Raw genomic sequence first — 27,804 nt, 5'->3', positions numbered from 1 at the left:
CGACCCGGGTTCAATTCTGGGTACTGCCTGTGTGGAGTTTGCAAGTTCTCCCTGTGTCTGCGTGGGTTTTCTCCGGGTGCTCCGGTTTCCTCCCACATGCCAAAGACTTGCTGGTTGATAGGTTAATTGGCCATTATAAATTGCCCCTAGTATTAGGTAGGTGATAGGGGAATATAGGGACAGGTGGGGATGTGGTAGTGATATGGAATTAGTATAAATGGGTGGTTGATGGTCGGCACAGACTCGGTGGGCCGAAGGGCCTGTTTCAGTGCTGTATCTCTAAACTAAACAAATGAATCTGAATGAACTGTACTAGTCACAAGGAGTCTTATTTCTGTGATGAATATTAGTCATGGATTCATTCAACTGTGTTGTTAGATAGTGCTTGCACATCAGCAGTACGTGGAGCAGATTAGTTACAATGCTAACGGGATTCACTCAGTAGTGAGGATTGACGCAAGGTTAAGGAGTATACAAGTACTACTTGCTTAAGGTTGGGTGATGACAACACATTGAAGTCACTAAAGAAAGTTGTACTTCCATGTAAAATAGGTGGAACAAGTCACTATCAGTATTGCTGTAGTCACTAACGAAATAGAAGATTTACTCAACAGTGAAGCTAAGAAAAAAAACAAATGGAATTTAATATGGAGCATGATAAGGCAATTGTTTTTGTAAAGTCAATGGATTTGTAGTTTCCCCAGTCAGTGCATTATTGTATCCCCTTAACAAAATGTGATGTTTATAGTCAGAGTGTTAAAGAAGTATTAATGGCATCAGGTGATAAGAATGTGAAATAAAGCAAATGGTCTTAAAGTTACACAATTTGCTCACCCTTGTCAAAGATTAAACACCCTGCTAAAGGATGCAGGTGTGATTGAAGAGTATATGAGGATAATAGAAGAGATTAATGAAAAGTGTGAAATCCGTAAAAGTATCGGAAGATGCCACATCCTATTGTAAGCCATCCACTGGCACATGACTTTAACAAGGTAGTTGCCATGGATTTAAAGATATAGGACAAAGACAGGAATATTTTAATTCAACATTTTATAGACTTGGCAACCAGATTTAGTCTTTCTACGTACAATAGCAAGGACAAAAGGGCAATTATTGATAAAATCATGGAGAACTGGATAGAGACTGGACTTGGGGCACCAGCTAAGTTTCTGACTGATAATGGAGGGGTATTTGCCAATTATTTTTTATTCATTCATGGGATGTGGACGTTGCTGGTCAGGCCAACATTTATTGCCCATCTCTAATTGCCCTCGAGAAGATGGTGGTGAGCTGCCTTCTTGAACTGCTGCAGTCCATGTGGGGTAGGGACACCCACAGTACTGATAGGAAGGGAGTTCCAGGAGTTTGACCCAGCAACAGTGAAGGAACGGCGATATAGTTCCAAGTCAAGATGGTGCGTGGCTTGGAGGGGAACTTGCAGGTGGTGGTGCTCCCAACATTTGCTGCCCTTAGCCTTCTAGGTGGTCGAGGTCACGGGTTTGGAAAGTGCTAAGGAGCCTTGGTGCGTTGTTGCAGTGCATCTTGTAGATGGCACACACTGCTGCCACTGTGCGGCGGTGGTGGTGGAAGGAGTGAATGTTTGTGCATGTGGTGCCAATCAAGCAGGCTGCTTTGTCCTGCATGGTGTTGAGCTTCTTGAGTGTTGTTGAAGCTGCACCCATCCAGGCAAGTGGTGAGTATTCCATCACACTCCTGACTAGTGCCTTGTAGATGGTACACAGGCTTGGGGAGTCAGGGGGTAACTTACGTGCCACGAGATTCCTAGCCTCTGACCTGCTCTTGGAGCCACAGTATTTATATGGCTACTCCAGTTCAGTTTCTGGTCAATGGCAACCCCCTAGGATGTTGATAGTGGGGGAGTCAGCAATGGTAATGCCATTGACTGTCAAGGGGAGATGAGTTTAGAGACTTGTGCGAAAACACCAACATTATGGTCATGAATACTGCAGCTGAAAGTCCTTTTGTGATGGTAAGACAGTAATCATCAAATAAGGAAATCAAGCTAAGGTTGATTCCTCACAACTAGTCGGGATTGATTATAAAATCTCAATCTGAGCAGCTGATAGGAGGAAGCGAGGCACCTTGTACCTCAAATGCTCATCTGTTTTGTGATGACGGTCCAGAGGAACAGAATATGGTAGATCAAGTGCTGGATAGCGGTAGCGTGAGTGATCACGATGTGCAGGACACAGCTATCACATCCAAAGGCCAATTACCCAGAATTGGTATTTGGGTGATGTATATTCCAGTGGGGTCTGGTGAGTGGAGAGATGTGACAATTGTGGGGCAAGCAGGAAAATCTACTGACAAGTTTAAATATTGGTTGAATGTTCAGGATGATGGCCAAGTAGCGAGGTCCATGGACTGGCAGAATGGGGTGAAAGAGTAGAGAGTAAGAAAGTGCACTGCAAGTTCTAATAGGTCTGGAAGCGACGCTTGCATTAGGAAACGATCGCGTACTGGAGAAAGAGCCTCCGAATGTGTGAGGGAGATCTTCCAGTAGTAGTTCCGAAAGACATCAAAGTGTAGTAGAGGCCGCAGATTGAACAGATTGCGCACTGAAATGAAGGCTTAAGAGCAGTCTCGCAATAGAACTAAAAGTAGTCCACATGACTGAAGTTTCGGTGGCTGCCAATAAACTTAATAAAACTAAGCCAAAAAAAAAGGAAGTGGAATGTAGGGGAAATTTTGGTTTTATTCTGAGCTACCAGATAAAGCACAGCCAGTCTTGTCATATAGATGAATTTGTACTGAAGAAATGCTTGTAGATGGGACTTGAGGTGAAAGCAAGGCTAGCTGCGAGGGGTTTTGAAGAGCGACTGGGTGATATGGGTGTTAGAGTGGACTCTCCTGCAGCTGGAAAAGTAATCTTGAAAATCTTGTTAACTCTTTTAGCCACATATTCATGGGACTGCAGATCAACAAAGTGACTCCTGACAACACAGCCCCCCCACCAACATCATCAGTGTGCTCCCAGATTCGCACATGCCCAGAACCGGCTCTTGCTGCTAGTACGGTGCCAGGACTAATTTGCACATGCGTCATTCGTCGCTGGTCACTCCCGGCCTCGCCATTTCTCCCCCACTTGGCTCCTTCCTGCTTCTGGTCCCCGCTCCCTCTGGCAATTGCAGCCTCTTTTCCCCCACATGGGGGAAGCGTGGAAGAGAGAGCGCGACAAGGTAGGCAGGTGAGGGGAGGTCTGCGAGCAGCCGCAAGTACTGCGCCACCTAGTGGTTGTATTGTCAGCAAACGCAGCCCTAGGTCAATCGACATAAAAACCACATTTCTGCAGGGTGATACTTTTCAGACAGAAGTATTTCTGGTACCACCTAAAGAAGCAGCAGATGCAGAAGGAAAACTATGGAAACTAAAAATTAAGTCTAAGGCCTTAATGATGTTTCCAGGGTATGCGGTTTCCTGGTGAAATCGGTTTTGCTGAAAATTGGCTGTGTTCAAGTAAAAAGATCCTGCAATGTTTTATTCGTATCACAAAGGGAAACTTTCAGGCATCTTCATGATGCATGTTGCTGATTTCCTATGGGGTGGTACTGCAGAATGAGAAATGTGTTAATAAGATTAAAGTAGAGTTCAAGACTGGAGTCAGGCTTATGGGGCTTTTAAATATATTGGTTTAGATATCAAGCTGGAATAACTTTAAATCAACAATCCAGTTGAGAGAGTGTCACTCACATCCCAGTTAATTGTGCTAGGTCTTCACAGAAAGATGATATATCTAAAGAGACATAGCAATCGCGAAGCTTGATTGGCCAATTAAACTGGCTGCGCACTCAGACTAGACCCGATGCTAGTTTTGGAGTTAAGTACTACGATGAAACACCCAAAAGTTGAGAATGTTTTAAGGGCAAATAAAACATTTCAAAAATTAAATTTGGAGAAATGCATATTTAAGTTCCCATGCTTAGGTGACCCAAATAACATGGAGGTAATTTTCAGTGATGCTTCACATGCTCGTCTTGCTGATGAGTATTCGGGTACAGCTGGTTTCATAATATTTTTGATGGGTGAAATGGGAAATGTTATCCTATACCTTGGGAAGCTAAGAAAATAAAAAGGGTTGTTAAAAGTACTTCAACTGCAGAAACACTAACTGTTGGAGGCAATGGATATGGGGTTCTAATTGTCAAATATTTTAGGCGAGATTCTGTACAAGGGATGTACTGAAGATATTCAAAGTTATGTAACCGATCCTTGTGGGATAATGTACACTACAAAAAGCAAGCACAAAAAAGGTTACGGATTAACCTTGCTGGATTGAAACAAATGCTGGAGAGAAAGGAAATCTCCAAAATTAAATGGATACATGCAAGTCAACTATCGGTTTTACAAAAAGAAATGCTTATACATAGAAATTAAGAGATCCTAGAGGAGAGGTAATGTAGTGTTTCATACAGAACATGGAATTTATTTTGATTTGTTTGTGCATGTTAAACTCAAGTTTTATTTAAAGAAAACTGGAATCTGTTCATTGTGTTTAATCATATGCAGGTGCAGGGCATAATTAGGGTCATTAGTGAGAATATATAAAGGATACAAACTGGGGGAAGGTTTGAGTGAGGAGCAACATGTTAGTAATTTTTAATTTGCAAAATAAATACAAGAGTGAGTAAAGATTGGCTCTAAAATAGTCCTTCAACAAGCACTCTGGAATTTAGTACTTAACTTCATTCGTTCAATTCTATTTGCAATTTGGGAGTTAATTGGCTCAGGGAAACAATATATTAATTAGGCACACTGACACGATTACATCAATACCAGACTTCAGGCTTCCTACATGCGGAAGCGTGTAGTAACCTCGTTCACATCGCAGAGTGCCAACTGATCCTGATCTGTAATTAAACTGCAGTGAGAGCTCAAGCTCCGACTTAAGCAGAGGTGGATTTAAGCTACAATTGTGTCTCCTAAATAAATTTGAGGCTACTTTAGGTAGAAACATCAGGCGAATACTAAAAGTAGATTTGACTCTAAATTTCTGTAACTCACTAACCTGCAAGTAAAAATGTAAAATTAACTGCCAATTTCCATGATTGAAACTTATGACTGCACATTTGAAGAGGTTCAAATGCATATAATAAATGAGTGTAGGGCAGGATTAGCAGACTGAGGTCTCAAGGGCAAGAGGTGGCCGAACAGAAGCAATGGGCAACAAGCAATGAAAGGTTCCTTTGGCTGAGCCTGAAATGAACAAGTATAGCTATTTCTATTATGGTGCTGTCATGGTTTCTTTTAAACTCAGACTGACAAGGTCAGTGAACCTTTAACAAATCTGAAACACTGAAAACTTTATATTAAATAACTTGGAACAGGGAGATCCGCAGTAGCCACAAGAAATTTAGCTATTCTAACCTACAATTACTGCAGAAACTCCAGAATATTCTGAGAGCTACCATGACAAATGATGTTTGAAGCAAAGAACACCCTCCAGCAGTCTTGAAGGTCTATATAAATGCGTCTTTTTTCCTTTAAGGTTCATAAATTTCATAGGAATAGAATGCCAGGCAAAGCACCAATGTCACTGCTACTGAGATAATATTAAGTGAGTAGGTGGCTTTAACATTATGCTTTGAAGCCTGGATTAAACTGCACGTGTAGAGGATGCTGTTAGAATATTGCTCAGCGTTTCAAAGGCATTAATGTATTAATTATGATTTCACACTCCACAATATAATTCAGACATATATAATGCTTTACCTGTACCGATAATCGTAGTCCCGATCATCATATCGATCATATTTATCATATCCTCGATCATAGTATGAATCTCGACGACGGCCTCCACCACCTCCTCCTCCACTGCTGCTAAAATAGAATAAAAAGAAACCATATTAACTTTTTTTTTTAATGGATTGAAGTTTGTAAGAAAGATGGAATTTGTTTATCCTTACTGAGTAGGTCGCCCCATATAGATCCCAGGAGTGGGGGTGTGGGGCCTCTTTGTAATAGAATAATCAACACGAATTCGTCTGCCATCTAGTTCCATTCCATTAGCACGCTCCATTGCCTGCAGAAAAAATACATTTTTAAAACCAATGTTTTTGTCTGCACTCAAATTATATCCAAATAACAGCATTAAGTTCCATAGTGTCTTCATGGATAAATATAATGAACTTAAAACAAGCCAAGTCAACTCATAGGTGGAATGAACAACAGAACTTGTAATGCAATTTCATGCCAACATACAAACAGGGCAAAAAATTTAAGAATTAGCAGTATATAAATGAGCACTACCAAAGGTAAATCTGATCTGTATTGTTATCTGCTAGCTTGCAGGTACCTCTTTAGCATCCTCTAGTCTTTCGAAGTAAACAAATGCAAATCCTCTTGAACGCCCAGTCCGTTGATCGTAGACGACATTGACTCCTGCCAATGGTCCATAACGAGAGAAAACTTCACGAAGATCCCGCTCAGTGGTGTACAAACTAAGACCAAAAACACCTAGACAGGTGTTTGGATCTGGATTAGCCTGCAAAAACAATGCATGAATTGCTCTGAAGAATTTAATGGTGCTGTACCCTGAAAGTTCATCTCCCAGAAACATAGCATCAGGTTTGACTACAAAGTCTCCTGTGAAGAGAAATCAGCATGGCCTTTCATTGTGGGTTACATAAATGTATTAGTATTTACTGCTTATTAAAGAATAGGTATAGCAAAATTAATTTGATGGACATCTAACCTTCCATACATTGTCCACCAGCATTTGAAATTACTAGACATGTTCAGCACACTGCTTGGAAACCCAACGTGAACTTAATACTCCAACAATAAATAAATAATTTGTCTGAAATCTCAGAGGGCCTCAAAAGGGAAAAAAATCTTAAAAGGCTCATCCACTACAGTGCTCAAATTTTTGACTTCTCATGCCAACCCTCAACACACACATGCGTTCAACTTTTCAACAAAAGTTAACTTGGACCTCAAGTACAATGCTTGCATATTTTCTCAGTAGAGTTGTCCAATCGTCTAATAACAGCCTGTGAAACCATAGTCTATTTGGAACCAGGTCCCACTATTTTAAATTAAAATTCTCCGAAGCTATTTTCTTACCAATTCCAAATGGTGGAAGGGTCCCTATACTAATGGCTTTGTATCTCTAGATGCAGCATCCACACTTTGCATGGGTAGTTGCACCAGCACACTAAACAAAGAGAAGATCATGGCTACCTGGGTGAGGCAACAGAACAAGGTCACCAAGGGTTACTGCCATGGAACCTTGACCTGTAACTTGAACTACAATTAGAAAAAAAAATACCATCAATTTGGATTTCAAATAACTGAACGCATTTTATCCCTGGTGCTGCCTGAATGACCAATTTTGTGACACCCAGCTATGAAACCCACTTGACGCATTTTTTAGTCAATCCATCAGGCAGAATGATACAGCCCAGAAAGAAGCCATTCTATGTTTCTATGTCCAGATTAGTCTTGTCCACAGCTCTCTAAAACTGCAGCAATAACTCAGTTAAGAAAATTTCACCAATTTCAATTCTATCCTAAATTTCCAACACTTCGAAAATATTAGCTTTTTATTACCGGTCACTTAAGTGAGGTATAACATGGGATGGTGGGAGGGGAAAGAAAGGTGCAACAAATGGACGTCATATTTAAATTGAAACACAAATTAGCAATTCAATTAGTGATTCTACTAAGTAAATGAAGTATTATGGCATTTAACATCAAGATAGCTTGATGACATTCACCCACATCTAGTTGTGAGCAAGTCATTCAGATGTGATTGAGGGAAACAAAATTACATGAACTGCAGCTGACGGTACCAAATTTAACCAATAGAATTGTGTAGCAGACAAGAGAAAAGGTAATTCCACAATGAAATTGAGTAGATGCCATCTGTATTAGTTCACATCCTTAGCAGCAATGATGGGTTAGAAGTTTATTTCAAGGTTAGTTTTTATGGTTTAGCAACATGATAGGACTGGACCAATCAGGCTTTTGTACCTCCTCTTCAGCCTTGGTTCAAATCACTGAGCTGCACTGAGTTATGTGTATAGATTGGAGAAGCTGGGGTGTTCTCCATAAAGAGAAGGTTGGAAACAGATTTGATAGAGGTGTTCAAAATCAAAAGGGGTCTGGACAGAGTAGATAGGGAAAATCTGTCCCAACTGGCGCAAGGGTCAAGAACCAGGACACCGACTTAAAGGTGAATGGCAAAAGAACTAAAGGCAACACTAGGAAAAACTTATTTACGCAGCATGTGGTTAGGATCTGGCATGCACTATCCAGGAGTATGGTGGAGGCAGACTCAATCATGGCTTTCAAAGGGAATTGGATAATTATCGAGAAAAAATTTGAAGGGCTACAGAGAAAGGGCAGAGGGACTAGCTGAGGTGCTCGCAGTGAGCTAGCAGACACGATGGGCTGAATGGATACTGTGCTCTGACCATTCCATGAAGATAACCCCATGATTAACATGGTGTAAGGAGGAAAATGGTACAGGGACACAATGCAGACTATTACATCAAGCTGTAACTTGTTGGACATTTATGCTTGTGTAGGGAATTTCGGAGTAAGAATAGCAAGAGATGCAACATTTTATCGAACACGTTGCTGTAAAGAGATTGAATGCACAACACATCCATTAGATATCTGGAAACAATCAACTTGTTTGAAAGTAAGTTTTCAATTTACGTTTTGAGAACCGAGTTTCCCTTCTTTCTTCCCATATCCTGTTCGCCTCCAGGAATCATCCTTCATCTGGGACGATGGGGCAGTCCTGGCAGCCGACTTCTCCACATCTACTATCAACGCTCCATGTTTCGCTGACACATGTCCCGTCTGTAGGACAAGAAGGACAGAATGAGTTTCCCCCCTCCCATAAAGGTGGAATGCTCCACTATCAGGTGGCTTACTGCCCATAAACTCAGACAAGATTGAAAGCTTCACAACTGCAGCTGGAGGATTGAACTCCTAGACAGCTCATGAAATGAGATCCAAAGGTTGACGACGACAATGTTGTTAACAGTAGCCATCAAGCCAACAGTTGATAAATAACCCAAAAAACTGCAGTGCTAAATTAAATGCTACTGCATAAGAATAACTTACTATTCAAGTATAGCTTTCACTACATTAATGAAGTTCCAGTACTTTATTAAATTAAATTTATATTCTAGATACACACATTTGTCTTCTTCAGACAAGTGACCACTCACTTGTGTGTGTGAATCATCACAAAGTCACCAGAGCAGCATTTTGCATTCCAAACTGAAATCACACCTCAAGAAGAAATGATATTCTTCAGCACAGCACATCAGTATTCAAACGGAATTTGCTTAATTAAAACAACTCAATGGGGGAAGTTACTTCCAAGCATTCTTCCACTCCTCAGAACAGAATCCTATAAACCGTATGCACTTGTGAAAAAAAAAGTGTTATTCACCCCACAATGAGATTATACATGGATTTCAACGCAATAACCTACTCTACTTCCTGCATGGCGCCTTCGGCTGGACATTGGGGAATGGCTACGGCTCCTTCTGCGTGATCGATACTCAGGTGTGTAAGACCTGCTGCGGGATCGCCTTCTGTGCGAATGGGAACGTGATCTGGAGCGCGAATAGCGTCGGTGCGAATGTCTTCGGGAGTGAGACCTGGTAATAAGATTTTAAGAATACTCTAGTTAGTATATTTCTATAAACATATAGCACTCAAATTTAAATGATATAACCAACCATCCAAGTGTGTATGAATGCATTTCTTTTATGTTCAACTTTCAATAAATTGTGCCAGTGTTTAATTCTAGCAAGAAATAAAAATATTCATATATGATGAAAGGTCACTGACCTAAAATGTTAACTCTGCTTCTCTCTCCACAGATGCTGCCAGACCTGCTGAGTATTACCAGCATTTCTTGTTTTCATTTTATTATAATAAAAATATTCAATTGGTCATGGGTATTCAGCCTTTTGGAGCACTGGCCTGAATCTGCATGCCATAACCACTAAATGGGTCACAGACATGGATTAGGTCTCGTTTAGGTTCCTTAACGTACACCACACATTTGTCATCTTCCTATGCTTACCTAAAGTTCTCTATGTAGTTAAAAATAGTAGCTATGCAAAATCAGTATCCACTGAAAATGCATAATTAATCTTTTTATATTGTTTAATTCCTATAGTAGATACAGATTTAATCAATTCGTCATGCGGAACTTTACAATTTAAGACAGTCAGCAAAATAAAGATATTTAATTTCTTATAACGTACGAGATGTGTCTCGACTGAAGTTAAAATGAGCAATAATCTGTGCTTTTAATATATTTATTAATTGCTGCCTCTAGTTCAGACATTGAACTGCTCCTCATAGTGCCTAAGTAATGCTGCAGCAGATGGTAGCAAGCCTGCATCTGACTGACATCTTGGTAACTATCTCACATCATAAGCCTACAATGGCTGCCCAACCCTCCATTCACTTAGAATGAAATTAACCACCTTATATGGTTATTTAAATTTAATTGCAAATTAAAAAGAAAAAGTTAATGCTTAAAGATCTTCAAAGAGAAGCATGCAGCTCAGAAACCAGGCTAGTCACCCCATATTGATACTTGAGGACTGAAGTAATTCAACAATTGGTTTGCTCAATTCCAATATGATGCAGATGCCTCTGTACCCCAAATGCAGCGACAAGAAAACCAACGGGTATTTGACGGCTGCATGATTCTATTTCTATCATTACTCATCTGATGGTACGCCTAGCAACTAAAACGACAGAGAGCAAAGCAACTAATGGATGAGGAATTGCAGGCCACATTGAAAAGCCACGACAGGATAGATGATTGGCCAAGGTCAATTACAAATTTTCTTTCTTTACCTGTATCCACTGATGTATGAAATAACTTGAACTGACACATTCATCAAGAATGATGTCCTTGTAATTTCTCCCCACTGTCTACAAACAGCAAACAGCATAAATTTCCTTCTTGTAACAATCATAGATTTAGGAGGAGAACTGCAACTGCTGCTAAAAGCTTTTTGCTTACCCAATTATTTTGATTGATTGTTAGATACATTAGTCACCCAGAATGATGACCCCAAGTCAATTATTGAGATTATAGATTCAATTTTTAATTTAAGAAACATAACATGATCAAGCACAGCTCCCAGCAGTCTTTTTTTTTTTAAATTGAGCTTGATTAAAAATCTGCTGTCTAGATATTCTCTGGTGAAAAGACGAGTTTATGAAGGAAGATCAGTGCTAGGTGCAGCATATTTCTCAACCATTTAAATATTCAAAAAGCATATAAAAACAGGTTTACCAGCTGATGAAATTATATTTGTCTCAGAGCTAAGGAATGGAATATCAATGTAGGGGGAAGATAGCAGAAGGCTGGAGAGCACAGCAATCAGGAACAGGCAAGGAATGATAATGGAGAGACTCTAGCACGTACCATTTTGGATTAGGTGTGCTGAAGAATGCAGCTGACAACCAGGGTGACAGCTTATGCCTTGACTAAACTTGGGGAGGGGAAAGAAAGGAGTTTTTTTTTTAAAATAGGTAAAAGTAGAAATAAGAAAATTAGGATGAAAAGTAAAAAACTGTTATGGGGACACCATTGACCAAACAACATTATCAGCTTACTGTATTAAAAATGCATTAATGTGCATTAAGACGTCCAGACCATTGTTTTCAAAAAAGGAAGTGCTGATTATACTAATCATACCTACCTGCTAAATAAATACACTTACCTAGACTTGGACCTTGATCGGGAGCGAGATTCTGAACGTTTCGAGGCCCTAGACGGACTGCGAGATGCAGAGCGACTTTCTGATTTTACACGGCCAGCACTCCCACTTGGAGATTTTGATGGTGATCGGGACTCCTGGTATGACAGAACAAAGTTATTTATTGTACTACATAAAATATGAAATTGTTAAACCTCAGTAGTCTACAATTCAGATACTGTCTCAAGTAGTAGCAGAGGGACAAAATGGTTACGTATCCTTCACTAATGTCACTTTGGCCCCTGCTAAAGCACAGAAAACTTCAACCCATAGCAAGTACTGCACATTCCTAAAGAACACATTCCCTACAAATATACCTAATCACCAACATTCTATGAAACTTTCTTAAATAATCATGCATTTATGCTAAAACTTGAGCATACAGACACGTGAACATAAACCATACATTACTTAACCTAGGACACATTCAATCTTCCAGATTCTTTTAATTTTCCAGATTCTTTTAATTTTCCAGATTCTCTTAATTTTAGTTCACTCTTGCTTTCTATTTTCTTCATTTCTTCATTTTCAGAGTTTTCATACTCCGTGTATTCTTCCCAATTCAAACAATTCATTAATGCCTTATAAAAGCAAGCTCTTCTATCTGACCAATCTTCTGTTCATTTCCCATTCAAATTTTATTTTCTGATCTGCAATACTTGTGATTAGCCTTCTGTTATCTTGATTATTCTTCCACATTCTTGGAAAATACTCTTCCATTTCTTCAATATTAACCTTAATGGAAAAAGAACATTCAGTAGGATGAAGCATGGGGTTACAATCTGCTGGATTTGTACTACAGCCTACCATCTTTCTAACTAAACACCAGCAGGTGGAATAATTCCATTACTTATAATAAAAAAGTCCCTTCATAAAATGCCTGAAACAAATACATACTCCTGTGGTTTGACTTAGTTTATTTTCAGTGTGTAAAGTTTTAAAAACAGTGTTACAACAAAAAAGGGCAGTACCTGATTAAATTGAGAAACTGCCTTGAATTTGTAATTCTTTCCCTCTTCACTTCCAACAAAAAAACTAAGGAAAAATTCCAAACTGCACAGTAATACTGTGTGCCTTGTGTAGAATATTCAGGCAATTATGATTTATTTGAAAAAACATTTTTTGGTATATCAATTTTCACTATTAACTAAATATTGGTCTACTTGTGTTGAAAATACAAGGTTGCAGTTAATTTAGATTTCCTAAGAAACATGGTAATAATTCTATTACCTTTACTCAGCAAAGATGTTACAATAGGTGTCGAAAATAGTTACACCACTGTAACCCAACCTCAAGTTCAAACTAATTTGTAATGCATTTGTGTCTCCTGGTCACGTGGCTGTACAGATCCAAAATCTAAACCTTGCCTTTGCAACTTTGAGGTTTAACTAATTAAATTCCAGTACCCCATCACAATTTCCCAAAACAGTAGCTGGCAATAGCTGAAATACTGACGGGAAAAAGTTCTGAACTACAGCGTGATTTAAACAAACAGTACAACAGGACTCAACTAGTAGCACACCTTCAATATTAAAACCCCTTTACCAAAGTGCCAAGTACATCAGTAGCTCAGTGGTGAAGCTGTCAAATAATGCACAGCTTCAAAAGCAGTCAAATGAGCTACGGCCACTATAAAGACAGAATAAAGCTGGGCATGGAAGAAAATGCCAACCCCTTTCTTCAGCTTAAGTTTGTTTTGGTGAAATTATGCTAGAGTATGACAGAATAGCATCCCACCACCCCAACCTTTGTACCTGAAGCTAGTATATCTGGACTTGGGAGTCCTCAATAGGCTAGGTGTAGGATAAAACTTATACTACATTAACCCAACTAATTATCCATAACCTCAGAACCACAGCAATACAGCAGTGTTGACAATTCCATATTCTCAGCAAATTTATGCGATCAAATCTCTCCTACTATGCACTGGACTGCATTGGTCAATTTAGGTTTTGTAGATTATGAGCAATACTACAGAGTTACAAAAAAAAAAATCATCAAACATGATCCCTGAAATTTTAAAACCCTTCAATCCAATGCAACACATTTTGATATTAATTCATCATAAACCAATGGGCCCAATTATAAACGAAAGTAGAAAGGATTCCTAATACAGTCAAAATCCCAGAATCGCATTTAAGAAACAGAATTTGACATTCAATCACCATAAAATAATGGTCCAATTATGGAGATGGAAAGGAAAGGCTTTCACACCATTTGCTTGAAATCCAGAGGTAGAGCCTGGCAGCATTTTAAAACTCAGTCAGCTGCACAGACATTCTCAAAATGTCACAAATTTAACTACTTTCCATGCACTTTACGGAATGTGTAGCTTTGAGAGCCCAGAATTATGAATCTATACTCAAACACTGAAAGCAATATCCCCTGTCAACTATTTGATTAGATGCCATTAGTTGAAGACAATCACGATAATGTACATATGTAGTCTGGAAGATACCAAAAATCAATACATCTGCAAATACTTCCTATTGTCCTGCTGGTCACAAAATCTCCTAAACAAAACATTGTTTACAGGAGGAAGAAAAGCATGTACCACTTTTACGTTGCCATGTCAACTTTTATAAGGAAAAACAATACACTTTGCAAACACTGCACAATCTAGCCAACTGGTTTCCAGTTCCTTTCCACGTCTCAATCACCATCTGCCCCAACTGTAATTTTTACTGCCTAAAGGGTTGAGCCAATTTTTTAAAAAAATCAAAACACTAACATTTCAGAACACTGGGTTTACACATTGATTTGTCTTTAAGTTTTGATACCTTTAAAAAAAAATTCAAATGTCTTTTCCAGAAGCCCAGGTTTGAACTTTATATTTTTCTCCACAGCCAAATTTGGATTCTACAGTCTGAGCATATACCACATAGCTAACTACCCAGGACTCATCAGTAGGTGCTCTTCAGTCAGCCATACTAGTGGAATATTTTTCTTTAGCTTTCAGTAATTCATGTTCATTAGTTTTTGTGCAAAAATAAGGACAGTTTAATATGTTTTACTGAGGTAACAAATTAGAGTATTTCTCTTGCCAGTATTAGAATAGTGCAGTGTTAATTACTTATGATAGAGAAATTAGTTTCTAATACCCACAAGACAGGGGAAAATACAACTCCTTTTTAAAAATAAGTTTAAAGTTTGAGGCAAACAAAGCCTCAGACAAAAGTGGATAGGAAGAGAGAGGGGGGGGGGGGGGGGGAAATAGGGTGAGCAACCATGCATCAAGGATACAAGGAAGGTGATTAGTGACCTGAGCAGGTTATTCAAAGGAAAAGCGATGTACTAACGTGGAGGGGATGGTTAAGAAGGGTTCCGATGAAGGGTCACTGACCCGAAACGTTAACTCTGCTTCTCTTTCCACAGATGCTGCCAGACCTGCTGAGTGATTCCAGCATTTCTTGTTTTTATTTCAGATTTCCAGCATCCGCAGTATTTTGCTTTTATTTTGGTTAAGAAGGGGAATGGGTAGTGGGTAAGTAAATGGCTAGGAAACACAATGGTTAAGCAAGATTGATTGGGGAGGGAACAAGAGGAGCCACATTTCCTTCATAATCTCCACTCCCAACTGCAGCAATCAACAGTTCCTTTCCTGCCATATTACTATATCACCACTCATTCAAATGTGAAGAAAAACAAATCAAAAAAATGGGGAGCAGTAGCAACATAGACATTTGAAGCAGAAATGAGTAACCATATTTTCTGCCTTAGTGTGTGAATTTCATTAACCATTCTTGGGATGTAGGCTTTGCTGCCAACTTACATTTATATACTGCGTTTAATGTAGAAAAATGTCCCAAGGCGCTTCACAAAAACTGACACTAAGCCAGCTACATAAAGGTGATATTAGGACAGATGACCAAAAGCTTGGTTTTAAGCAGCAACTTAAAGAGAGAACAATGGAAATGTTTAGGGAGGGAATTACATAACTCAGGGTCTAGGAAGGTGAAGACATAACCACCAAAGGTAGCATGATTAAAATAGGGAATGCGCAAGACGTCAAATTGGAGAAGTACAGATTTCGCGTGGGTTGTAGGTCTGGAGGAAGTCAGAGATTCGGGGGGGGGGAAGTGGTAGGGTGAGATCACGGAGGGATTTGAAAATATGAGATTATAAAATTGATACATTGCCTAACCAGGAGCCAACGTAGGTCAGCGAGCAAAGGGGTGATGGGTGAAGTGGGTTTGGTGCAAGTTAGGAAACAGGCAGCAGTGTTTTGCATCTGTTTACATTTATGCAGTTTCTGAACAAGGCTGCCATGTCACCTGCCATGAGAAAGTGGTGGAGAGCCATCTTCAGTTCTAGCCAACTGTGAGAGTTAGGTGGCCACTTCAGAGGCAGGTAAAGGTAAAACCACGTGGAACGTAAAGTGAAGTGCTTTTTGACAGCACCCCTGAATGGCTTAACTCTAATTTTAAGATTACCTCTCCTTGTCCTGGACTCTTGCATTCTCCCTTTCTATAATGAAGGCAATACCAGCCTAGTCTATATAACCTGCCCTCAATTTAATCCCTTTAGCCTGGTGAATCCACACTGCATACTAACGTCAATATAGTCTCCCCCAGATGCAGTGCTCAGTATGGCTATAACAGATTTTCATCCCTTTGTATTTCAGCCTTCGAGATAAAGGCCAACATTCAATTCGGCTTTTAATTTATTTTTGCACCTGTACACTAAACTTTAATGATTTCTCTACTTGGGCCCCTAACTATTCCTGCTCACCTGGCTTCTAGTATCTTGACATTTAGGGACAGAAGCATAGAAATTTATGGTACATAAAGCACCCATTCGGGCCATCATGTTTGTGCTGTCCTTAAAAAAACAAACTTACAGCCTAATCTCACTTTCCAGCTATTGGTCTGTAACCTTGCAGGTTAAGGCACATCATATCCAAGTACTTTATAAATGCAAGGGTTCTGCCTCTACCACCCTTTCAGGCAGTGAGCTCCAGAGCCCCACTAGCCTCTGGGTGAAAACATTTCTCAATTCCCCTCTAACCCTACCAATTATTTTAAATCTATACCCTATGATTTTTGACCTCTCCACTCTATCTAGGCCCTTCTTATTTTACACCCCAATTCAATGTCCCCTCAACTTCCCCTGTTCCAAAGACAAGCCTAGCCTATCCAATCTTTCCCCATAGCTAAAAAATTTCAGTTATGGCATCATAAATCTCTTCTGTAGCTTCTCGAGTGCAATCACATCTTTCTGTAATGTGATCAGAACTGTATGTATGCAATACTCGAGCTACAGCCTAACTAGGGTTTTATACAATCTAGCATAACCTCCCTGCTCTTACATTCTAAACCTTGGCTAATAAAAGGAACTTATCCCGTATGAAAGAGATATGAGGAAGATACAAGAAATCGCTCAGAATTAGAGATCTCAGGGACTAGGGAGAATTAGTATTAGTAAGAGGGTTGCATTGGAGAAATTAATGGGGCTGAAGGTTGGTAAGTCCCAAGGACCTGATATTCTATTGTTAAAAGAGGTAGCTATGGAGACAGTGGATGCATTGATCATCTTCCAAAATTTTATAGATTCTGGAACGGTTCCTGCAGTTGGAAGGTAGCAAATGTCTCCCTCCATCCTTAAATAGTGGGTGAGAGAAAACAGAACTACAGACCTATTAGCCTTACATCAGTAGTAGGGAAAATGCCAGAATCTATTCTGAAAGATGTGATAAATGGACACCTGGATAATAATGATCCGACTGGGCAGTCAACATGGATTTCTGAATGGGAAATCATGTTTGACGAATCTGTTGGTAGTTTTTTGAGGATGTTACTAATAGAATTGATAAAGGGCAGTCAGTGGACCTAATATACTTGGATTTTCAGAAGGCTTTTGATGAACTCCCCCACAGGAGGTTGGTTAGCAAAGTTAAAGCACATGGATAGGAGGTAATACACTGGCATGGATTAAGGATTGGATAACAGGCAGAAAACAGAGTAGGAATATGCGGGTCATTCTTGCATGGGCAAGCTGTGACTAGTGGGCACCACAAGGATCAGTACTTGGGTCCCGGCTGTTGTTCACAATATATATCAATGATTCGGATGGTGGGACCAAGTGTAATATTTCCAAGTTTGTGGATGACACAAAGCTAGGTGGGAATGTGTATTGTGAAGATGATGCAAAGTGGCTTCAAGGGATTGGGACAGACTTAGTGAGTGGGCAAGAACATGGCAGATGGAATATAATATGGAAAAATGTGAGGTTATCCACTTTGGTAGGAGGAACAGATGTGCAAAGTACTTCTTAAATGGTAAGAGATTAGAAAGTGTAGATGTACAAAGGAACCTGGGTGTCCTCATCAATAAAGTCACTGAAAGCTGACATGCAGGTGCCTTTATCACAAGAGGATTTGAGTACAGAAGTAGCCAAGTCTTGCTTCAATTGTGTAAAACCTTGGTTAGACTTCACCTAGAGTACTGTGCGCAGTTTTGGTCCCCTTACCTTAGGAAATATATTATTGCCATAGAGGGAGTGCAACAAAGGTTCATAAACATGTTCCCAGGATGGCGGAACTGTCCTATGAAGAGAGACTGGAGAAACTGGGCCTGTATTCTCTAGCATTTTGAAGAATGGGAGGTGATCTCATTGAAACCTACAAAGTACTTCAAGGACTGATGCAGCTAAGATGTTTCCCCTGGTTTGAGAGTCTAGAACCAGGGGACACAATTTCAAAATAAGGGGGAAGCCACTCAGGACCAAGATGAGGAAACATTTCTTTACGCAGAGGGTTGTGAATCTTTGGAATTCTCTACCCCAGAGGGCTGTGGAAGCTCAGTCATTGAGTATGTTTAAAGCAGAGACTGACAAACTTCTAAATACCAATGACAAAGGGATATGGGATAGTGTGGGAAAAGGGCATTGAAGTGGATGATCAGCCATGATCATACTGAATGGCGCAGCAAGCTAGATGGGCTGAACGGCCTCCTCCTATGTCTTTGTAACCACAGTTCTATAGATTGAACTCCATTTGCCACTTTTCTACCCACCTGACAGACCTGATATCTTCCTGCAGTCTAGCTTTCTTCATCACTATTAACCACATGACCAATTTTTGTATCTTCTGCAAACGTCTTCATCAAGGCCCATAGTCAAGTTCAAATCATTGATATATACCACAAAAATCAAAAGGACCTCGTACTGAGCCGTGCGCAACCGCACTGGAAACAGCCTTCCAGTCACAAAAACAGCCACTGTCCATTACCTTTTGCTACCTGCCTGCCGCTGAGCCAATTTTGGATCCAGCTCGTCACTTTCCCTTGGATCCCATGGGTTCTTACTTTCCTAATCTATCTGCCACGTGGGACTATGTCAAAAGTCTTGCTAAAATCCATGTATATTACATCAAATGCCCCAACCCGATCTATCCTCATAAGCTCTTCAAATAAATTCAGTTGAGCTAGTCAGGCACAACCATCCCTTAACAAATGCATCCTGTCCTTGATTAATCTGTGCCTTTCTAAACAATGATAATACTTTGATCCATCATTCTTGGGCCCAAAATAGATGACCTCACATCGAACTCAGTTTTGCCCACTCACAAACGATCAATATCCCGTTGCAACATTCGGGCCCTATCTATACTATTTACTGTGCCACGCAGCTTAGTTTTGAAACAAACTTAAATATACGGCTCTCTATTTCTTCATCCAAATGAAAAGCTGTAGCCCAGTACTGATCCCTATGGAATATCCTGCCAATTTGTGTACATACCCATAATCTCTACTTCTGTCCCCAAATTACCTCTACAAGGCAAAAGGGTGTGTCTAATTACATGAGCGGTCCAACTTTTTATTTCCATATTTTATTTTAACCTGAATTTAAATTTTCAAATTTCCACAGTGGGACTCGAGTTCACTTCTGGATTATTCTTCCAGTAACAGAATTACACTACTGTACAAGGTTGCAGGAGATTCACAAGTAAGTGCCAAATTGTCTCCAATATCTTAAATCGAATAGTTCACATCAATAGAGGTCATTGCTTTGAATGATTTGAGTGGAAATTCACAAGTCTCCTAAAAACCTGAAACACATTTTACTTATATCTCATTATATACACACATACAAAAACGACAGAAGCACTGGCAGCTAAACCTTTTAACTCAATTTTTTTAAATAACTGATCCACTGGTAAATCATAAGCTAAAAGGTCTGCAAAAGTAATTTAGACTGGTCAGACCCCAATGCATCTAAAAAGTTTAGGTGGAGCAAACGATGCAGTAGTGAAATGCACCAATCAGAAGATCTCACTTCTTATAAACATAGTATTTATGCTAAAAAAAATTTTTACTCAAAATCTAGCTATACTATACCTGGGAATACTTGGCACTTGGTGACCAAAATAGAAAGCATTCTATTTTCCAGCAATGAAAAACTTGACTTTGGAGCAGTAAAATTCAAATTACACTTGTTCAAATATAGTCTACTCGTCTACCTCAGCAGTTGAAACCACTCATTATTTAAATAGGAGTTCACATTCGTTTCAAAACAAAATATTCATGACCAAGACTAAACTAATGTGCTAGTCACACTATTTATTAATTGAACTGTACAGAGTACCCATTTACTGTGCAGAAATATGGTAGTGAATACTAGCATTTTATTCTTAAAAATGTATTAGTCAATTTAAAATGATAAATATAAAGGATAAATTTGCCATTGTTAAAATAAAAATATTTAATGCTTTATTGCAATTTTTTTTAAACTCATATTCTAACTTTATACTGTTGTGCATATTAATAGTACCAAATCTATCCTGATTAGTCAACAATCTAATCCAAAGACCTAACTTCAGAACGATTTATTGCAGCAACTCCAACAAACACTTGGACCAACCGCATAATTCATCATCAGGCTGCCTCTGGGCCCTGGTTAAGATTTGAAATGATGCCTCTCAGCTGAAAAGTTTAATGGAAAGCTGTCTCCCGCAGTTTAGAAGATTCACCACTGCCCCCTCCTTTCCCCCCCCCACCATCAATAAAGTGACACATGCTTTTCTCTCTCATTTACACAGTCCACATTTATTTCGGACTCATTTTCCCCATTATCATCCTCCCAATGCAAATCCCATTACTATTCTGAAGGTAGGAGTTCCCATGCAGGAGGGCACTTCCACCAGCACCCTATGTACCTCTTTCAAGTGGGCATTTTTTGACATGCAAGCCTGGAATGAGAGCTCCGATAGACTGCACATCTGAAGGACCATTACAGACAATCAAAAATACTGATTTTCCCCTTTCCAGTCTAGGGGAGGCAAAGATCAATTACAGCATTAGTCAGCTAGCTTTTCAATTCTCAAAAGTTAAACACAGCAGTACCTTTGCCAACCTACCCCCAAATTATGGAAAAATGTTAACTATTTTGAAATCAATATATAATAAAATATTCTCTCCCCTTCGTGCTACATTTTCAAATGTTGCAAGAGTTGGCGGAAATATTAGCAAATATCAAACAACTCAGAACCATTTACATAGAAGAAAATAACCCTGCTTATTGAACATATATTTCACCACAGTTGTGTTCGGTTTTAGCAATGCCCTCCAATGAAAGTAGCAAATTATAAGACATCAGCACTTCCTGTGTAAAACTATACTAATGTTACTTTATACCATCTGATGTTTTCTTTTTAAACAAATTACACTTATGGATATAATGTCAGTGAATAAAATCAGGAATTAAAAGCTTTGATCAATGAAGATTAAATTATTCTGTATCCCTAATTGCATTAATTTAAAACCAGGAGAAGCTTCCGCCCCTCCCCCCTGCCAAACCCAGGAGTGGGAGTTTGATGTACTGTAAACTTTGAACCCAATTTGCAGAAGCCTGATGACCAATTGTTTTTAGCTGAAAAATATAAATGAAGTAACATAAGTGCATTGTTAGAACTTGTAAATCTGTTTTTTTTTTAAAAGGATAAGTGAGATTGAAGGCTTTCATAGGGCTCAAGTGGCTTCATTAACTAGTAAATAATTACCGTTATAAAACAAATGGAAACATGGGAAGATAGTCAGTCAAGTCCATATTTATTTTATCTCAATAAAAATGACTTCAGTAAAACAGATTTTCCATCAAAATTATCTAGGGTACAGTTCAATGAGTAAATGCACCATGTAGTCCAGTGCTGACTAAATTTATCAGAATGGTTCCAGGTTTTGATTTGTGCTAAGTTAGCTTATCTCATCTAAGGTGTCCGAGGGAGCACAAAAAAAGTTCAGCAGTATTCCTGTCACTGACCCCTGCTATAAAGTGCATGTATAAGATCAGTGATTTTGGTGCCCCCATATTCAAACAGGTCAACATTCATTATTTGAGCACTCAACTTATTTTCAAGGGCTGCAAATCTTAGCCATGGCTTACTTGAGGACAACTCTCAGACCTACAATAAAATATCTCCCTCAGTTTATCTCCAAAAGACTTCCATTTCTTGTTTTGATAGCATTTCTCAGCTCTAGATCCCAACTACAGCAATATCCCTGAAGTGGCAGACCACGAGTGAAAGCCCACAAATGGATACAGATGAGAGGGTGCAGTATTAGGCTAGATTACACAGTACACAAATCACAAGATGGCTGAATTGTATCCCAGCATGAGCCACTACTGTCAGGGGAATCAGCAAAATGGGTTCAAAATGGCTGCAAGTTTATCCCAGCCAGAGAATGGACAAGATAGAAATGGCACAGGATAAAATTCTACTGAAAATATGCTGAATAAAATGTTAGCTTAAAAAAGGAAAAGTACATACACTATCTTGAAACAATCAAATATTAAAAAATGCACTTTGCTTATTCTCCACTAGAATGAAGCACCAACAGCCAAAGTACATCCCTAATACATTGTTGGAAAGAGGATGCAGAAGGCTTACAGTATTTTATTTAATAATTGAGACTGAACATTGAGGATTTTTTTTAAAATTACCATTTTGTGCATAACAACTTTACTGGTTCATTCAGGAGTTATGTTTCAGCATTGTCAACTAAAAATAATTTTATCGGGCAACAACAGAATTAACCTGGTCAAATTACACGGTTAATGTCTACAGGACAAACTGAGGTTTAAGAAACATGACCAAAGGACAAGGGAAAAGTCACCACTATAGTACTGGTCTGCTACCACCATCCAGACTGGGTTTTATAATAGCACTGTAGGCCTCTCCAACCCAGGTGCACTCTCCGTAAAATAAAAAGCCATGCAACCCCTACCAATGCCAAACTTATAGATTTAAAAGTTATTAAGAAAATAATTACAGAGGTGCCTCAACAAAGTACAATTGGGCAATACTAATGATACCAACTATTCCTCTATTTGAATGCTGACAAAACCCAACACGATCAGAACTAAATTACCAAATTAAGAGAATCTGATTTCTATGAAAGGAAAAACTGGAATCACCAAATCCTGGAAAGCGGGGGGGGGGGGGGGGGCGGTGCCGATGGGGAAAAGGAGACGGTGGCCGAGGAGGAAAGGGACACGGGGGGGGGGGGGGGGGGAGGAGGAAAGGGACACGGGGGGGGAGGAGGAAAGGGACACGGGGGGGGGGGGGGGGAGAGGAGGAAAGGGACACGGGGGGGGGGGAGGAGGAAAGGGACACGGGGGGGGGGGGGGAGGAGGAAAGGGACACGGGGGGGGGGGGGAGGAGGAGGAAAGGGACACGGGGGGGGGGGGGGGGGGAGGAGGAAAGGGACACGGGGAGGAGGAAGGGGAGGGGCGAGGGGGAGGGCGAGGGGCGAGGGGAGGGGCGAGGGCCAGGGGGAGGGGAGGGCGAGGGCGAGGGGGAGGGGAGGGCCAGGGGGAGGGGAGGGCCAGGGGGAGGGGAGGGCCAGGGGGAGGGGAGGGCCAGGGGGAGGGGAGGGCCAGGGGGAGGGGAGGGCCAGGGGGAGGGGGAGGGCCAGGGGGAGGGGAGGGCCAGGGGGAGGGGAGGGCCAGGGGGAGGGGAGGGCCAGGGGGAGGGGAGGGCCAGGGGGAGGGGAGGGGCCAGGGGGAGGGGAGGGCCAGGGGGAGGGGAGGGCCAGGGGGAGGGGAGGGGAGGGCCAGGGGGAGGGGAGGGGAGGGCCAGGGGGGAGGGGAGGGGAGGGCCAGGGGGAGGGGAGGGGAGGGCCAGGGGGAGGGGAGGGGAGGGCCAGGGGGAGGGGAGGGGGAGGGCCAGGGGGGAGGGGAGGGGAGGGCCAGGGGGAGGGGGAGGGGAGGGCCAGGGGGAGGGGAGGGGAGGGCCAGGGGGGGAGGGGAGGGGAGGGCCAGGGGGAGGGGAGGGGAGGGCCAGGGGGAGGGGGAGGGGAGGGGCCAGGGGGAGGGGAGGGGAGGGCCAGGGGGAGGGGGAGGGGAGGGCCAGGGGGAGGGGAGGGGAGGGCCAGGGGGAGGGGAGGGGAGGGCCAGGGGGAGGGGAGGGGAGGGCCAGGGGGAGGGGAGGGGAGGGCCAGGGGGAGGGGAGGGGAGGGCCAGGGGGAGGGGAGGGGAGGGCCAGGGGGAGGGGAGGGGAGGGCCAGGGGGAGGGGAGGGGAGGGCCAGGGGGAGGGGAGGGGAGGGCCAGGGGGAGGGGGAGGGGAGGGCCAGGGGGAGGGGAGGGGAGGGCCAGGGGGAGGGGAGGGGAGGGCCAGGGGGAGGGGAGGGGAGGGCCAGGGGGAGGGGAGGGGAGGGCCAGGGGGAGGGGAGGGCCAGGGGGAGGGGAGGGCCAGGGGGAGGGGAGGGGAGGGCCAGGGGGAGGGGAGGGGAGGGCCAGGGGGAGGGGAGGGGAGGGCCAGGGGGAGGGGAGGGGAGGGGCCAGGGGGGAGGGGAGGGGAGGGCCAGGGGGAGGGGAGGGGAGGGCCAGGGGGAGGGGAGGGGAGGGCCAGGGGGAGGGGAGGGGACGGCCAGGGGGAGGGGAGGGGAGGGGGACGGCGAGGGGGAGGGGAGGGGAGGGGACGGCGAGGGGGAGGGGAGGGGACGGCGAGGGGGAGGGGAGGGGAGGGTGAGGGCGAGGGGGAGGGGAGGCGAGGGGGAGGGGAGGCGAGGGGGAGGGGAGGGCGAGGGGAGGGCGAGGGGAGGGGAGGGCGAGGGCGAGGGGGAGGGGAGGGCAGGGGAGGGCGAGGGGGAGGGGAGGGCGAGGGGAGGGCTGAGGGCGAGGGGAGGGGAGGGACGGCGAGGGGGAGGGGAGGGCGAGGGGGAGGGGGAGGGCGAGGGGAGGGGAGGGCGAGGGGGAGGGGAGGGCGAGGGGGAGGGGGAGGGCGAGGGGGGAGGGGAGGGGGAGGGGAGGGCGAGGGGGGAGGGGAGGGCGAGGGGGAGGGGAGGGCGAGGGGGAGGGGAGGGCGAGGGGGAGGGGAGGGCGAGAGGGGGAGGGGACGGCGAGGGGGAGGGGACGGCGAGGGGGAGGGGGACGGCGAGGGGAGGGGGAGGGCGAGGGGGAGGGGACGGCGAGGGGGAGGGGACGGCGAGGGGGGAGGGGACGGCGAGGGGGAGGGGACGGCGAGGGGGAGGGGACGGCGAGGGGGGAGGGGACGGCGAGGGGGAGGGGACGGCGAGGGGGAGGGGACGGCGAGGGGGAGGGGACGGCGAGGGGGAGGGGACGGCGAGGGGGAGGGGACGGCGAGGGGGAGGGGGACGGCGAGGGGGAGGGGACGGCGAGGGGGAGGGGACGGCGAGGGGGAGGGGACGGCGAGGGGGAGGGGACGGCGAGGGGGAGGGGACGGCGAGGGGGAGGGGACGGCGAGGGGGGAGGGGGGACGGCGAGGGGGAGGGGACGGCGAGGGGGAGGGGACGGCGAGGGGGAGGGGACGGCGAGGGGGGAGGGGACGGCGAGGGGGAGGGGACGGCGAGGGGGAGGGGACGGCGAGGGGGAGGGGACGGCGAGGGGAGGGGACGGCGAGGGGGAGGGGGACGGCGAGGGGGAGGGGACGGCGAGGGGGAGGGGACGGCGAGGGGGAGGGGACGGCGAGGAGGGGGGAGGGAGGGGACGGCGAGGGGGAGGGGACGGCGAGGGGGAGGGGACGGCGAGGGGGAGGGGACGGCGAGGGGGAGGGGACGGCGAGGGGGAGGGGACGGCGAGGGGGAGGGGAGGGCGAGGGGGGGAGGGGAGGGGCGAGGGGGAGGGCGAGGGGGAGGGCGAGGGGAGGGGGGAGGGGAGGGGGAGGGGGAGGGCGAGGGGGAGGGGGAGGGGAGGGGAGGGGGGAGGGGAGGAGGCGAGGGGGCGGGGAGGGGAGGGCGAGGGGAGGGGGAGGGGAGGGCGAGGGCGAGGGCGAGGGGGAGGGGGAGGGGGAGGGGGAGGGGGGAGGAGGGAGGGCGAGGGGAGGGCGAGGGGAGGGCGAGGGGAGGGCGAGGGGGAGGGGGAGGGGACGGCGAGGGGGAGGGGGAGGGGGAGGGTCGAGGGGGAGGGGACGGCGAGGGGGAGGGGGAGGGGACGGCGAGGGGGAGGGGGCGGCGAGGGGGAGGGGGAGGGGGACGGCGAGGGGGAGGGGGACGGCGAGGGGGAGGGGGACGGCGAGGGGGAGGGGGACGGCGAGGGGGAGGGGGAGGCGAGGGGGAGGGGGAGGCGAGGGGGAGGGGACGGCGAGGGGGAGGGGGACGGCGAGGGGGAGGGGGACGGCGAGGGGGAGGGGGACGGCGAGGGGGAGGGTGACGGCGAGGGGGAGGGGGACGGCGAGGGGGAGGGGGACGGCGAGGGGGAGGGGACGGCGAGGGGGAGGGGACGGCGAGGGGGAGGGGGACGGCGAGGGGGAGGGGACGGCGAGGGGGAGGGGACGGCGAGGGGGAGGGGACGGCGAGGGGGAGGGGACGGCGAGGGGGAGGGACGGCGAGGGGGAGGGGACGGCGAGGGGGAGGGGGAGGGGGACGGCGAGGGGGAGGGGACGGCGAGGGGGAGGGGACGGCGAGGGGAGGGGACGGCGAGGGGGGAGGGGACGGCGAGGGGGAGGGGACGGCGAGGGGGAGGGGACGGCGAGGGGGAGGGGGACGGCGAGGGGGAGGGGACGGGCGAGGGGGAGGGGAGGGCGAGGGGGGAGGGGAGGGCGAGGGGGAGGGGGAGGGCGAGGGGGAGGGGAGGCGAGGGGAGGGGAGGGCGAGGGGGAGGGGAGGGCGAGGGAGGGAGGGAGGGGAGGGCGAGGGGGAGGGGAGGGGAGGGCCAGGGGGAGGGGAGGGGAGGGGCCAGGGGGAGGGGAGGGGAGGGGGAGGGCCAGGGGGGAGGGGAGGGGAGGGCCAGGGGGAGGGGAGGGGAGGGCCAGGGGGAGGGGAGGGGAGGGCCAGGGGGAGGGGAGGGGAGGGCCAGGGGGAGGGGAGGGGAGGGCCAGGGGGAGGGGAGGGGAGGGCCAGGGGAGGGAGGGGAGGGCCAGGGGGAGGGGAGGGCCAGGGAGGGAGGGGGGCCAGGGGGAGGGGAGGGGAGGGCCAGGGGGAGGGGAGGGGGAGGGCCAGGGGGAGGGGAGGGGAGGGGCCAGGGGAGGGAGGGAGGCGGAGGGGAGGGCCAGGGGAGGGAGGGGAGGGGAGGGGACGGCGAGGGGAGGGGAGGGGAGGGGACGGCGAGGGGGAGGGGAGGGGACGGCGAGGGGGAGGGGAGGGGAGGGGAGGGCGAGGGGAGGGAGGCGAGGGGGAGGGGAGGCGAGGGGGAGGGGAGGGCGAGGGAGGGCGAGGGGGGGGATGAGGGAGGGAGGGCGAGGGGGAGGGGAGGAGCAGGGGAGGGCGAGGGGGAGGGGAGGGCGAGGGGAGGGCGAGGGCGAGGGGGAGGGCGAGGGCGAGGGGGAGGGGAGGGCGAGGGCGAGGGGGAGGGGAGGGCAGGGAGGGCGAGGGGAGGGAGAGGGCGAGGGGAGGGCGAGGGCGAGGGGGAGGGCGAGGGGCGAGGGGGAGGGGGAGGGCGAGGGCGAGGGCGAGGGGAGGGGAGGGAGGGGACGGCGAGGGGGAGGGGGAGGGCGAGGGGGAGGGGAGGGCGAGGGGGAGGGAGGGCGAGGGAGGGAGGGGAGGGCGAGGGGGAGGGGAGGGCGAGGGGGAGGGGAGGGCGAGGGGGAGGGGAGGGCGAGGGGGAGGGGGAGGGCGAGGGGGAGGGGAGGGCGAGGGG

The 27,804-nt window shown here is 46.2% G+C and overlaps 1 protein-coding gene across 5 annotated transcripts in view; it reads right to left on the bottom strand.

Moving 5' to 3' along the window:
- The window catches only part of tra2a (transformer 2 alpha homolog), a 59,447-nt gene that overhangs the window by 5,203 nt on the left and 26,440 nt on the right, over positions 1-27,804 (bottom strand). For 2 of the 5 annotated variants that reach the window (XM_068008845.1, XM_068008847.1), the window contains exons 2-7: positions 11,736-11,869; positions 9,473-9,641; positions 8,683-8,829; positions 6,314-6,502; positions 5,925-6,040; positions 5,731-5,838 (exon numbers count right to left, since the gene is read on the bottom strand). In XM_068008845.1, the coding sequence (XP_067864946.1) occupies positions 5,731-5,838; positions 5,925-6,040; positions 6,314-6,502; positions 8,683-8,829; positions 9,473-9,641; positions 11,736-11,869 (863 nt within the window). The remainder of the gene's footprint in view (positions 1-5,730; positions 5,839-5,924; positions 6,041-6,313; positions 6,503-8,682; positions 8,830-9,472; positions 9,642-11,735; positions 11,870-27,804) is intronic. The other 3 variants (XM_068008848.1, XM_068008849.1, XM_068008846.1) reach the window with 2 other exon arrangements.

This window comes from Heterodontus francisci, chromosome 2, assembly GCF_036365525.1.
Source record: "Heterodontus francisci isolate sHetFra1 chromosome 2, sHetFra1.hap1, whole genome shotgun sequence".
Taxonomy (NCBI): domain Eukaryota; kingdom Metazoa; phylum Chordata; class Chondrichthyes; order Heterodontiformes; family Heterodontidae; genus Heterodontus; species Heterodontus francisci.
The sequence above is the reverse complement of the archived record's forward strand: the minus strand, read 5'-3'. Positions and strand labels throughout refer to the sequence as shown.